General features: G+C 44.1%; 1 protein-coding gene across 1 annotated transcript in view; it reads right to left on the bottom strand.

Annotated features, from left to right (window-relative positions):
* The window catches only part of VAC14 (VAC14 component of PIKFYVE complex), an 84,898-nt gene that overhangs the window by 63,589 nt on the left and 6,725 nt on the right, over window positions 1-14,584 (bottom strand). The window contains exons 2-9 of the mRNA XM_063438054.1: window positions 12,790-12,940; window positions 12,426-12,593; window positions 11,895-11,957; window positions 8,143-8,250; window positions 1,650-1,759; window positions 1,096-1,202; window positions 677-811; window positions 403-546 (exon numbers count right to left, since the gene is read on the bottom strand). Coding sequence (XP_063294124.1) covers window positions 403-546; window positions 677-811; window positions 1,096-1,202; window positions 1,650-1,759; window positions 8,143-8,250; window positions 11,895-11,957; window positions 12,426-12,593; window positions 12,790-12,940 — 986 coding nt within the window. The remainder of the gene's footprint in view (window positions 1-402; window positions 547-676; window positions 812-1,095; window positions 1,203-1,649; window positions 1,760-8,142; window positions 8,251-11,894; window positions 11,958-12,425; window positions 12,594-12,789; window positions 12,941-14,584) is intronic.

Raw genomic sequence — 14,584 nt, 5'->3', positions numbered from 1 at the left:
TCCGCACGGGTCAGAGCGCGTGTGCGCGTCCGCACGGGTCAGAGCGCGTGTGCGCGTCCGCACGGGTCAGAGCGCGTGTGCGCGTCCGCACGGGTCAGAGCGCGTGTGCGCGTCCGCACGGGTCAGAGCGCGTGTGCGCGTCCGCATGGGTCAGAGTGTCCATCCGCATGGGTCAGAGTGTCCGTCCGCATTGGGTCAGTGTGTGTGTATATGAGTCTGTGTGTGTCAGTCTACATGGGTTAGTGCGTGTGTGTCAGTTTGCATGGTCAGGGTGTGTGTGTTAGTCTGCATCATTGGGTGAAGCAAATAGGGCGGCAAATTTGTTTTCACCTAGGGTGCCAAAAATGCTTGCACTGGCCCTGATCCAGAATTACTACATGAAGTAGAATATGCAAGACTCACTTGTATCAATGGTGTCCTGGTGGGATGCGGGATCCCCATCACACTGTCCATCTACTGGGGGCTTAATATCATCATTTTCATCATCTTCTGGAGTAACGAGCTTCATGAGACTCTGGTTACACACATTGGCCACCTCTTTAATGCCTGGGTATACACTCGTTTAAGGAGAAAACCTTTCACAAAGACCAATCAATCCAGGATCTCGCGTTTAGCAATGTATGAAACAAGTTATCGCCTATTCTATCAACAGACATGAAAAGGAGATAAAGGATACTCTTTTTACGGTCATCATATGATAGACAGGGCAGTACAGCAGTGAGTATTCCGGAGGCATAGGGAAGCATTACGCGGCCGGCCAGTTGCAGGAACTCCCTCATCCAGGACATGGCAGTCAGCTGAATTAAATCATCTGGTAAACAGGTGAGATCAGAGCTGTGAGTCAGTACAATCACTGGCAACACTGACACCTGTGTCTACTCACAGGGCCCAATGCCATCATCAAGTGCTTGTCTTGTGTCAGAGGCTGCAACGTGTCCAGTCACAAGCACTGTATGTACACAGGTATATTCTCACTCACAAGCCCATAGACACCAGCAGTCTGCATATACAAAATCCACCACCTGTCAAAGCCCAAATACTGCATTACAAGCGCAATACCAGTGCCAGTCAGCGTTCCCTTCAGTGGAAACTTACCAGATGATTGACTGTGGATGACCAGGATATTGGCCATTTCAGCAAACTTAACACTGGACGGCTGCTTCTTGATCTCTTTGAGGAACTCTCCGAGAGACATTTCACACCTGGAGGACAATATTGTCAGTGAATGCATTAGGAAGACACTGGCAGAGCTCTAATTACAAACTTCATCTCAAGGTTCGTGGCTGGTCTCTCTGGAGAAGACCCAACAAGGGATAACTTTAGGAAGCCTGGCCACAGATTACTAAGATCTCTGAGAAATAACTGGCCACTTCTAACAAATGAAATATAATTACATCACAGTTTGTAGCACCAGTGTTCGAAATAGGTTTCAGAAAAATACTTCTAAATGTTCCATAACAGACAATATTTGAGTACTTATAGAAAAGCTGTTAAAAAGCCATCGAACGCTGATATTTTCCAGGTTAGTGAATGTTTGGTAAAGAACCAGTCCCGTTTTTTTACACCTCCCTCTCTAAGGTTTATTGTATATAGAAACGGTTTCTACTCCAGGCTTAAGATGTTCCCAACCCCCAGCAATCACTGCTCACATTTTCCTGATTTCTTTGCTGTTATCTCCAAGGATCTGGAAGAGACCATCGAGTATCTCCGGAAGGTAATCCAGAAGATTGATGTCAGGAACAGATTCCAGCACCAGGATCTGAAAGCCAATAAAAACCATTATATGGAATATGAAAGGAAGAAGAGACACAGACACACACACACACACACACACACACACACACACACACAACGAACGTGTCAACGCACCTTCATTCACGTGGATAAAGCAAACCATAAAGGACTTTATTTCTACCCAGATTTATCTGGAGCTTGCTAAACAAGTACCAGCTATAAATACTCTCTTTTTTTGGAAATCTTTATTTATAAAAGAAGAGTTTATAGTAATATACAGAAAAAGAGTATATGTAGATTAGCTCGCAGGCATCTCAACAAGTTACATATGTGAGACATGTAACTAAATATTTGCTACACAACATTCCTCTCTCAGACATGGTATTATAGGCAATGTGTGTCTGGTGAGAATAGGTGCAGATATGGAATTATTAAAAGGTATTGGTGGTGGCAGAAAAATGGTATACGGGGGATGCAACTGAGACAGCGAGCAGGCTTCTAAACAAAGATCGAAGTTTAGGTGTATAAACACATTTGCAACACAACATATCGGCTTTAACTGCCTATCTCCTGGTAGTGTCAGTCACATTAATATTAATCAATAGCTATTGAAAAATGCATACAAGAGTATAGGAAATCTCAGGGCAAGTCACCATACGAGCGAAATGATTGTTCAGAGCGTGTTACCCCCTCGTAGAGCTGCCTCCTGTCCGACAGTAAATATCGTAGATGTAGTGCCCTGTGACGGGGCAAGTAGAGCAAGTACAGAAATAGAGGTGAGAAGAAGAAAAGGGTCCCCCCGCATCACTGTGGGCCGCTATAGCTCATAAATCTTGAGCTATAAACATAAACCATGGTTGCCATGTCTCCGTGTGTCTGGTCCCCAGCGTGGCATTGAGCGTCTCCGCCGCCTGAATGTCCCTGTGAATCCACTCCTCTCTAGTAGGGATCTTGATCCTTTTCCAATAGACCGGTATGAAGGTTCAATAAGTGGCGGAGGAGAGATTTCATATAACATAAAAACATTGTGGACCCCCCCGGGCAGACCAATAGTGTCTGGTAATTGTTGCCTTACAGAAAGATCATGCAAATTTGTGGATAGCATCCTTCATCCCTTGGTGAAAGATTTACCATCCTATCTCCAGGACACCAAGGATACTTTATTGGCATTAGAAAACCTTCAAGTCCCACCTTACTGGCCAGCCTTGACGTTGTCTCCCTGTATAGCAATATACCACATCAAAAGGGTATCTCTGCTTGCAAGTTCTTCTTGGATCAAACATCATATGATGATCCTTAAAAGGACTTTGTCATAGCACTTTTAACATTTGTCCTTACTCACAATTATTTTATCTTTGATGACAAATAATATCTACAAGTGATAGATACCTCTTCTTGGTGGGAGGCAGCAGGTCATCTGTTCTCCAATGTATACCAAATACCAACAGTATATACTACACTGGCACAGGTATATAGATCACATGCTGCTCCTATGGACTGGGTCCAGCTTTACATTTGAGGAATATGTGGAAGAACTAAAACCACAATGACATTAATCTTTCACTTACCCATGTAAACCATAAAAATGAGATGGTTTTTCTGCAGCCCACCTGAGGGAGAGAGAGCGGGAGAGGCGGTCGATCTCCCCGCTTGCCCTCCTACTGGAACAAGCTGAAACAGTACGGAATCCCTCAACACCCTCACCAGGTCGCATACGGCACCCTGGACTCCCCAAGAGAGCACCTATATGTATTGTGGAGAGTTGGCACCGATCGGAGACCGACAAAGGCTGCGGGAACTGGAGCCCACAGAGACCCAATCCACCGTGCACACCCCATGGCTAATCTGAACAGAGACTACCTGAATTGGCCCAATAGAGGCATCGGCTGACTCTCTGATCCTCCGAGACTGGAGCTCCCTAACTGTTGCCGGACCATCTATAGCTGCCGACCACCCTTACCACTCTTATGGACGCACCACAGACCAGAGATTCAGGCTGTGAGGGAAGGGGGACATACTGTGCCCCGCAACTGGGTACAGGGCTGATGTTTGCCCCCATTTTATCGTTTGTCATTATCACTCAGGTTGATGCCCGGTTAAAGTAAGATCTATCTCCTATGCCCCCCCGACCATCTACCAGCTTACTGCAGCCCACACAGGAAGCCAGTGTCCGTGGTTAATCAGATAAATTAATAGATGAATCTCTACCCACAGACAGATAGAACATATAATTTACATTGTCTAACAACCTACCACTCTTGTCACACATTACCTATACGTATTGAGAATATAAACCATGCAACTATCCTGTCTGTTACAGCATTGCTAGTAAAAAAAACATTGTAGCTATATAAGTGATGGTGCATTAAGCACTCAGTTACCGTTAGTAGACTTATGAACCACCCTGACTCTCCTAATACCTTACCGCTAGCCTGAACATTCGTTCATTCCCTGCATACAGTTATTCTTGTTATCAGTTACTACTACTAACAATGTGCAGGACTGCTATATAACTCTATGGTATAAGCATGACTACGAAATATAAAAAAATGTGCATGTTTCTTATATGCCATGAAACTGTATAACTGCTTTGACTGTGTCGGTTTGTTTGCTGTCGTGGCATTGCAGACCAGTTTGTAATTCTCAGCACGAAAAATAAAGAATTTAAAATAAATAAATTTAAAAAAAATCATGCTGTCTCCAGATGGTACTTTACAAAGACAACATCCACCAACTGTGTTCTGCACTGCGAAAGTCATCATCCCTCCAGGTTGAAAACCTCCATTCTGTACGGCCAGTATCTGCTCGCACGCAGGAACTGCTCCAATGCCAACGACTTCATCTTGGAAGGTCAAGAACTCAGACAGAACCCCAACAAGAGCATACAACAAAGTACGCCTCACAGACAGAGCATCTAGTCTCAGAACTAGAAGGCCACCACCAGATAAAACCCTCAGATGCATTGCGACATTTGATAGCGGTTGGCCCACCATGTCGGACACCCTCAAAAAATACTGGCCCATCTTGACACATAATCAGGACCTCAGTGAAACACCGCCCAAGTATCCATCTATTACAGCCAGTCGATCTACTTGTACATAATCATCTTGAGAAAAAAACCTACAGATCCACACTGGCTAACTCCCACCATCGTACCTATCGCGGTGGTCACTGCAAGGCGTGCACATTTATCCAACCCAGCAAATTTACTAGGTCACCACAAACCAATATCAATATCAAACCAATGGATTTGTTAACTGCAGCACCACTAAGATCATTTATCTGATTACTAGTTCCTGCAACAAACAATGCATAGGGAAAACTTATCAGGAATTCAGGCGACGTATTTTACAAACCCGTCAATTCCATTACTCACGCTGGCAACCCCACCCCTATTGCCAGACACCTCATTAATTTCCATAATGCTGATCCTGTTCATTTACGATTCCAAGCCATAGAGAAATTAACTCTTGGCTCATGCAAAGGCAATTTCAATTTGAAATTATTACAGAAGGAATCAAGATTTATCCCTCAATATCAAACGATGGCAGCACCTAAGGGGTTAAATTAAGAATTTAACTTCACCCCCTTTATCCATTCTTAGTTCACCCTCTCAACTGTATATATTATATTTGATTTACTATCAATATTATTACTTTATTTTGATTATTGTCTATCTATCGTGCAGTCTCCTACTGCACTCCCAGTATTATATATTACTTACACTATTTAGTGAAATACTACAATTATTTTATCATCAAACACTTAGAAAACTACTCTGACATTATTATGTACATATTCTACATCCTTATTCTTTTCATTTATTTTTTTATTATTATTTTTGGTCAAATAGCCTAATACAGGCAAGTTATCATTTTATTGAGCAAGATTATACCAATTTATAACATGTATTTACACTAACTCATGTTATGGACTAACCGCTACGTCACTAATCCTTTAGATCTCCCTCATTGGCCATTACATCTGTCAATTGGCTACAACCACACCAATTACCAGACATCACCCGGCATTTAAACCCTCTGAGTATAGAGGGTCATTTCCCCCTGAAGAGCCGCCTGACCGGCGAAACGTACGTCGGGGCTCTATTCTAACACCCAGTCTTGTCTGCAGACTACCATTTGATATATCATCTGTGACCTGTATATTGTTAGCAAACTTTTTTCCACAGATTTATTATTACAATACCAGCAGCAGCCAGGCCTGGGTGTTTAGCTACTTTGGCGGGCGATCTGCATTGTACCAACAGACAGTGATAGCTAGATTTACTCTGACAGGTGCCCTTGAGGTACAGTATAGTTTATAGCTGCAGGGTCCTTATCTGCCGATTATCTAGCATTTATACTTCTTTAGCCTAAGACAGAGTTAGAAGAATCAGCTTTAGAATAGGTGCCCTTGAAGGCACAGATTAACATACCGCTGTCTCCACACTACCTAGATTTGCTCTCTCTAAGAGCACCACTATCTTCAGGCACTACTGTCTATTGCAGGGGTAGGCAACCTTTTAGCAGCACTGTGCCGATATAGGAGTGTGATGTCCCGTAGCGTGCCGGCCCTATTTTTTTTAAATTGAGGTGTGTATGCTGCCGTATTCTGCTTGTTATATTTACTGTGATTGCTTTGTATCATTGTATTTGTGCGTATAGGAGCCATTATATTGTATATGTTCATTAGTAGTTTATAGTATCGTGTATGATACATATGAATGTGGGCTGTGTATGAGGGCTGCTTGTGGAATTGTGTGTGGATGGATATGTCACATTGTGTGTTTGGTAGTGTATTGCATGTGAGAGGCTGCATGTGGGGTTGTGTGCATGTATGTGGATTGTTAGTGGGTTACGTTTGTGCGGATTGTGTGTATGTTTTTTTGTGGGCTGTTCGTATTATTTGTATGAGGGGGAGGGTATTGTGCATATCTAGCAGTGTGGGTGGCTTCCCTGGGTTCCAGTGGGGACCAGGCTGGCCAGGTACAGGTCAAGGACAGGAGCTGCAACAGCAACTGCAGGCTGCTCTACTACAGATCCGAGATCACTTCCTCTACGTGTTGCAATACATAAACTGAGGATTGTCCTTCACCACCTTTTCGTATTAGCAGATATCTGAAGTTTTACTGGGACTCCTGATAGGACAGAGCCTGTTTGGCTCTAGCAGCCTTGAGTGCCGTGCAGAGACACCTTGAGTGCCGTAGGTTGCCTACCCCTGGTCTATTGTATAATCTTTGCAGGATTACTATTCTTTCTGCCTTTTCTGTGACGGTATATTGCATTTAGCAATGGTGAGTTTTTTACCGGCAGAGCCACAGGGTGATTTATTATACCCACCAGAACTCCTGTTTTTTAAACTGCACTGACCATCACATAATTTACTCTGTAATTACAGCCCTTACCGAGGACCTCGCTCATTACAATACTTGGCAGACGTTCCACTCTGCTTGCATTCTTACACGGCGGCATAACATAGTATCTATTCAGCTACTGTTGTGGCTTGCACCCAAACACTATTGCAACACATTTTTCTAATATTGTAGCAATCCACCACGGGCATAGAGCTGATATCTATTTAACGTGTCCTTTGTAACATAGTATGCCAATAGTGTAGCCAACTACAGCAGACTCTGCCAGCTGATATTTATCTACTCTTACACTTTATATTACAGAGATCATTTTAAATTGTCAATAAGCATTTTATTAGGTGTTGTCTCCACCTAGTGGTAACTTTTGAGATTGTCTTCACCTTTATCACATTTCCTTTCTTATCTTATCTATCTCTCATGTTTGTATGTATATAAAAAGATAAGTTTTATACTATCTATTTCCATCTACATAGGCTTAGAGCTAGTTCCTCTCTTCTTCTTACATTTCATTAACCGGGTTCATACCCGCTCTATTAGCCCCGATACCAACATATAGTATTCTCCCACCTTCCTCCTCTACTACCCCAAATATGTAGTTTCGTCACAAGGAAGGCCTGCAAAATCTCAAGACAAGAGATCTGTAGCTTTTGCAAGTTACGGTATATTTAAATATATCCCCAGTCAAAAAAATTATTAATTTTTATTTAGGCAGTGGAATGTTCCTTTAATAATAAATATCAACATAGAATCTCAAATACAGTGAAACTGGGATCTTGATTTTACCATTAAAAACATGTATAGGCTGTCAGTTCCTTTAATTAGGAAATGAAAGTAGAAATTAATATATTAACAGATATATTGTTCTATATTCAGAGGTACTAGCAGTACTGAATTCAATCTGATCTAGGCATTGTCTAACCATCCCAACATTTTGCCTCTGAGATTTTTTGCAATAATTTAAATAAAAGGGGTCTCCCCTTTAAACACAACATGTTTGTAAGTATGCAAAATACATAGTTGTGGATAAGGTCACTTACCCAGGAGATTATAAACTGACGAGCATATTGGTTGTTTGAGTAGATGCGTTCACGGAGAAGAGGGACAAAACTGATCAGATCGAACTTGCTGCTTTCTGTGACAATGTCCTGACAAAGCAAAGAATAGAGAGGAGTGATGGGTGAAATGCATAATGCAGGATTCATAGTTATATAGCAAAACCTGCGGTCGCGGACAAAATGCACAAAGTACATCGACACCTTCAGTCACAGACAATAACACAAAATACATCTACACCTGTTGTGGTGGTCACCCCCATGAGATGAGGGGTGTTCACTGCCAGAGACATCCTCTCCTAGTGTGAGTAGCGCTGCAGTAATCCCAAAGCAATCTCCAAGCAAAACATACATCTGTTAAAGCTGCACAGCTCTTAGAAGAGCTAGTGGTTATAGCTGTTCCCTACAATCATGAGACAAGGCTGCGTGTTGAGGGTGAAGTGGACTGATTTATTGGTAGCCACACTTGCCTTTTATGCAATTCCCCATGCAAGGGGCACTCCCACATGGACCTTGTGGGGAACTACAATATAAAATTAAAGACCAAAAACAACAGTGTTACAATGTAGGACACTCCCACACATAGAATACAATCCCTCCCCTCTGCCTGGGAGATAATTGAGTCAATTACTGTATCAATTCAATTATCTCCAGGTGAAAAAGAACATCATTTACAGACAACCCGAAAGTACCCAAAAACTCACATAAACCCCATAAAAAGTATATCCCCTGATAGCCTGATCTGGGTGAGCAACATATCCAAAAATCACCCAGATTGGTTCAGGATATTCATGGAAGTCTTATATCTGACGACCGCACACGAGGCTCCTGCCCAGAATAGTTCCACAGATTTCAGGTTGTGCGGCCGGTCTCTTTTGGGAGCTTTAAATATAATGAAATATCACAAATAACCGTTCGTGAGAAAGCTAGTCGTGTGCCCCTCGTTCGGGAGTTTGGTTTCACCGAATGCCACCTCCTTCGGATAAATGGAACGAACATAGGTGATCCTGGAAGTCTCAGCAGTGTTTGGGCCATTCAGTGTCCGAATATTTGTGAGAAAGAAATGAAATGTTTGAATGTGTGATATTGAGATGTGGCTCTTATCCAGTCTTTATAAACGTAAATAATCACATTATTCTTTATCTCAGAAACCTAGATCTCATTATAAAGACTATAAGACCTGCTAATACCATGCAAAGAAGCCATATAGATTGTACCAGGTATTCTCTCAAACAAGGGGATGACCAGGAAGTCTCTGGAATTACTGTATCTGGAAGTTAGAGTTGTTGTGTTTCCTTTTGGGCTTAGTCACCAATAAATGGATTTAAATATTTTTCATGTCAGTGAAACCAATGTTGCCATAGGATGGTGCAGTTCTAGAATTCTAGATGTATTCCTTTGTTTCCTGAACACATTCTATCTGCAGAGTTTGGGATCAGTTTTGTTTTGTGCCGAGTAAACATTGTGTAAGAGCAGAGCAGCCAAGAATTTGATTTGCAGTTTGTGACTTCTCTTTTTCCGTTTGCCATTTTCCATTGTGTGTATTGAGAATACTTCCTGTTTCTTTGTGTTACATATAATGTTAAACTGGCAAACTCTGTGCAGATATGTTCCCTAGAAAGCCAAGCAAGTGTCCCTGGAGACAGAGAGTGAAAGATTTCTATAGAGAGGTGGTAATATGTCATGGAATTGAAAAAGATATAAAAATAAATAAATAATGAACGACACTATATCCATTCCATCACATTGTTGTCCCCTAGCGCTGTCCCTCCAGTCAGTGTTAAATCATTTCATCTCATTGAAGATAGAAGTGGTTATAGTGTCTGGAGTCCCTTGACGCTGTCCCTCCAGTCAGTGTTAAACCTTTTTCAAGCAGTTTAACACTGAATGAGAGTTCCTGGCTTCCCATAATCTCTGTGCTGTATCTCAAGGAAGTGGTCTGGGTGCAGTGGCTCTGTCATGGCTCCCGAATCTCACTCTGGTGTGACTGCACCTGATTACTGTGGTCACGCCGAAAGCATAAAGGGTTACTTACCTGGATCGAGGACCGATCCTCCTGTACAACGGTTCTCAGCCGGTGCAGCGTTCTAGGAGATGCAGGCTGCTGCGGTTTCCTTTTGAATACTTTACTTACCACATCCACAACAAAGATGGCGCCGACGTGTGTGTGACGTCACGTCATCATTGTGCACGCACATTTTGGGGTCAGAGGTCAAATTCTGGCCAATCAAGGCTTAGAGAGGCACATTTAAACCCTCATCAGTGGCCTGTCGTGGTTTCTTGTTCTTCTATTTGGTATTTGACATTCCCCTGGTTGGGCTTTTTTTATCGTTCTGTCTCTTTCTGTGTCCCTACCCTCGGCTAGTATTTTGACTATTCTCTTTTACGTTCTAAGGCCTGATATACGTTGTCCTTGTTTTTATTTCTGTGTTCTTATCGGTTACATAATTATGCGTGTTGGGTCATGCAGTATCCGTTACTCCCTCCCATGTAAACATTGCAGTTTTTTTTTTACGGTAATATTTACATTGCAGATTTAGAGGGACACTCCAAATCTCTAAAGTACTTTAGCTTGCTGAAATGCTACATGTGTAAAGAGTGTGCCCCTCTTTTTTCCATTTCACAAAAAGTGTAGATTTCATTAGAAGATTGCCGCTTTTGTAAATTTGCCTGGTTACACCCCCAGACTGTCAATCATACAACGAGTCCGATTACTTCCTAGATTGTGAAGCTCAGTGAAACTAAACTCAAGAGGCAGCAATTGCCCAGAGCACCTGCCTTGCAAAGACTTCAAATTGGAAAGTCTGTGATTGGACAGCCGGAGAACGTTTGGAGCATGGGGAGGGCTAGCAAAGGCTGCAGACAACAAATCTGCAGCTTCTGCAAGCTTTTAGATAGAACTCCAATGAAAAAAAGAATGTATAATTAAATGCATACATGTTTTCATTGGGAATATATCTACTAAGCAGTCGTTTATATCCAAGTACAGAAAAAAAAACCAAAAAAAAACCATACTTTTTCCTAAACACCCCAAAAGTACCCTACAAATACATAAAACCCCACAAAAGTTATATCCCCTGATAGCCCTGATCTGGGTGAAAAACATATCCAAAAATCAGATCAGTTCAGGAATTTCCTGAAAATCATTTGTTTGACCGACTGCAGGCATGGTCCCATGCCCAGAGAATCAGGGCTTGCGGTCTAGTTCGGTAGTTTAAAAACCCGAACAAACTACCGAAAATAGTCAATAGTCTTACCCTGGAGCTTGTTCCCCTTGTTATTGGGAATGTTTCCACCAAGCAGTGTCTTTCTAAGTGTTGTTGAACCGAACCCAAGCGATCATGGAAGTCCAGCGGTGTTCGGGAGTTTCAGAATCCGAAAATAGTTCCATGAACTCAACGACCAAACACCGGTGCTTGCGTTCATGAGAACAAGATGGCCGCTACCTCGTGGTAGTCCATAGGAATTGCGGCCACCCAGACGAACACTTAGAACACGGAGGTAGAAATTGTTACAAAGTAGCAATTTAGCTTTGTCTCCGGTTTGTGCGGCTGTTCGGTTCCCAAATACACGAATGGAGACTTTTACATTACATTTTACAGGGTCCATAGTCTGTGGGCAGAAGGCTGGCAAGCAGGCTCCTCCAGGAACTTGTGGCAAACTCACTTGGAACGGGGAGTTTGTCACAGGGATATAGCAGCAGATTGAACAGGCGTCTCTAACTGTGCACGACTTACCTTCAGCAAGCGATCCAGCAGTTCAGAGCCACTCTTAACATTGGGATCTGGATCGGCAGCAAGCTAAACACAAGAGAAAGCACATTATTTATAATGCAGGACTCTAGACACAGCCAACAGAGAGAGCAACTGCCTATCGGTTCTAGACACAGCCAACAGAGAGAGCAAGCTGCCTATCGGTTCTAGACACGGCCAACAGAGAGAGCAACTGCCTATCGGTTCTAGACACAGCCAACGGAGAGAGCAAGCTGCCTATCGGTTCAAGACACAGCCAACAGAGAGAGCAAGCTGCCTATCGGTTCAAGACACAGCCAACAGAGAGAGCAAGCTGCCTATCGGTTCTAGACACAGCCAACGGAGAGAGCAAATTGCCTATCGGTTCTAGACACGGCCAACAGAGAGAGCAAGCTGCCTATCGGTTCTAGACACAGCCAACAGAGAGAGCAAGCTGCCTATCGGTTCTAGACACAGCCAACAGAGAGAGCAAGCTGCCTATCGGTTCTAGACAAGGTTCAACTCAGCGCCACTTACCTTACTGAGTCCATCAAACAGCACGCTGAAATGGGGCAAAACAGAGCCTCGAGCAACTTTCACGATGTTATACAGAGCTTCGCAGGCATAGTATCGCAAGCGGCTGTCTGCATCGTTAAAACAGGTCAGCACAGGCTCAATCAGCTCCCTCAGGTATTGCCCAGAGTCCTGCGTACAAAGAGAAAAGCAGTCACGTCACGCTAATCACAGTCCCCTCGGCACTGTACCATCGCTGCATCTGTCCCGCTCCACCCACTACTACAAGAACATGAGAGCTAGGATAGCGGGAATTCAATTAACTGGCTTACAATGCCTATATCCCAGCCTGGCAGCACTGGACCCTCACAGAACCTGTGCCCCTTACCTTTCCCAGTGCAATGGAGCAGGCAGCCAATCCAATGAGACCACCCTTGCGACTGTGAGGGTGCTGAGACAGAGCAAACTCCTGGGCCAGGATCAAGATGACGTGCTTTATCTGAGCGGTATTATTCTGGGCAACAAACTCTCTGACCAGCCTGCAGACAGAAAGAATAACAAAGACAGAGCTACACTACTTAACCTCCCATACCTCCCCCAGTCAGTCAGTCAGTCAGTAAGTCTCTCACACAGTCTCTCTCACACAGTCTCTCTCACACAGTCTCTCTCACACAGTCTCTCTCACACAGTCTCTCTCTCAGTCTCACAGTCTCTCTCCCAGTCTCACAGTCTCTCTCCCAGTCTCACAGTCTCTCTCCCAGTCTCACAGTCTCTCTCCCAGTCTCACAGTCTCTCTCCCAGTCTCACAGTCTCTCTCCCAGTCTCACAGTCTCTCTCCCAGTCTCACAGTCTCTCTCCCAGTCTCACAGTCTCTCTCCCAGTCTCACAGTCTCTCTCCCAGTCTCACAGTCTCTCTCCCAGTCTCACAGTCTCTCTCCCAGTCTCACAGTCTCTCTCCCAGTCTCACAGTCTCTCTCTCTCAGTCTCTCTCTCTCTCAGTCTCTCTCTCTCTCAGTCTCTCTCTCTCTCAGTCTCTCTCTCTCTCAGTCTCTCTCTCTCTCAGTCTCTCTCTCTCTCAGTCTCTCTCTCTCTCAGTCTCTCTCTCTCTCAGTCTCTCTCTCTCTCAGTCTCTCTCTCTCTCAGTCTCTCTCTCTCTCAGTCTCTCTCTCTCTCAGTCTCTCTCTCTCTCAGTCTCTCTCTCTCTCAGTCTCTCTCTCTCTCAGTCTCTCTCTCTCTCAGTCTCTCTCTCTCTCAGTCTCTCTCTCTCTCAGTCTCTCTCTCTCTCAGTCTCTCTCTCTCTCAGTCTCTCTCTCTCTCAGTCTCTCTCTCTCTCAGTCTCTCTCTCTCTCAGTCTCTCTCTCTCTCAGTCTCTCACAGTCTCTCTCACAGTCTCTCTCACAGTCTCTCTCACAGTCTCTCTCACAGTCTCTCTCACAGTCTCTCTCACAGTCTCTCTCACAGTCTCTCTCACAGTCTCTCTCACAGTCTCTCTCACAGTCTCTCTCACAGTCTCTCTCACAGTCTCTCTCACAGTCTCTCTCTCTCACAGTCTCTCTCTCTCACAGTCTCTCTCTCTCTCAGTCTCTCTCTCTCTCAGTCTGTCTCTCAGTCTGTCTCTCAGTCTCTCTCTCAGTCTCTCTCTCTCAGTCTCTCTCTCAGTCTCTCTCTCTCAGTCTCTCTCTCAGTCTCTCTCTCTCTCAGTCTCTCTCTCTCTCAGTCTCTCTCTCTCTCAGTCTCTCTCTCTCTCAGTCTCTCTCTCTCTCAGTCTCTCTCTCTCTCAGTCTCTCTCTCTCTCAGTCTCTCTCTCTCTCAGTCTCTCTCTCTCTCAGTCTCTCTCTCTCTCAGTCTCTCTCTCTCTCAGTCTCTCTCTCTCTCAGTCTCTCTCTCTCTCTCAGTCTCTCTCTCTCTCAGTCTCTCTCTCTCTCAGTCTCTCTCTCTCTCAGTCTCTCTCTCTCTCAGTCTCTCTCTCTCTCAGTCTCTCTCTCTCTCAGTCTCTCTCTCTCAGTCTCTCTCTCTCTCAGTCTCTCTCTCTCTCTCAGTCTCTCTCTCTCTCAGTCTCTCTCTCTCTCAGTCTCTCTCTCAGTCTCTCTCTCTCTCAGTCTCTCTCTCTCTCAGTCTCTCTCTCAGTCTCTCTCTCAGTCTCTCTCTCAGTCTCTCTCTCAGTCTCTCTCTCAGTCTCTCTC

Source organism: Pelobates fuscus, chromosome 12 (genome assembly GCF_036172605.1).
Source record: "Pelobates fuscus isolate aPelFus1 chromosome 12, aPelFus1.pri, whole genome shotgun sequence".
Classification (NCBI taxonomy): Eukaryota; Metazoa; Chordata; class Amphibia; order Anura; family Pelobatidae; genus Pelobates; species Pelobates fuscus.
This window is presented reverse-complemented; position numbering and strand designations above follow the sequence as displayed.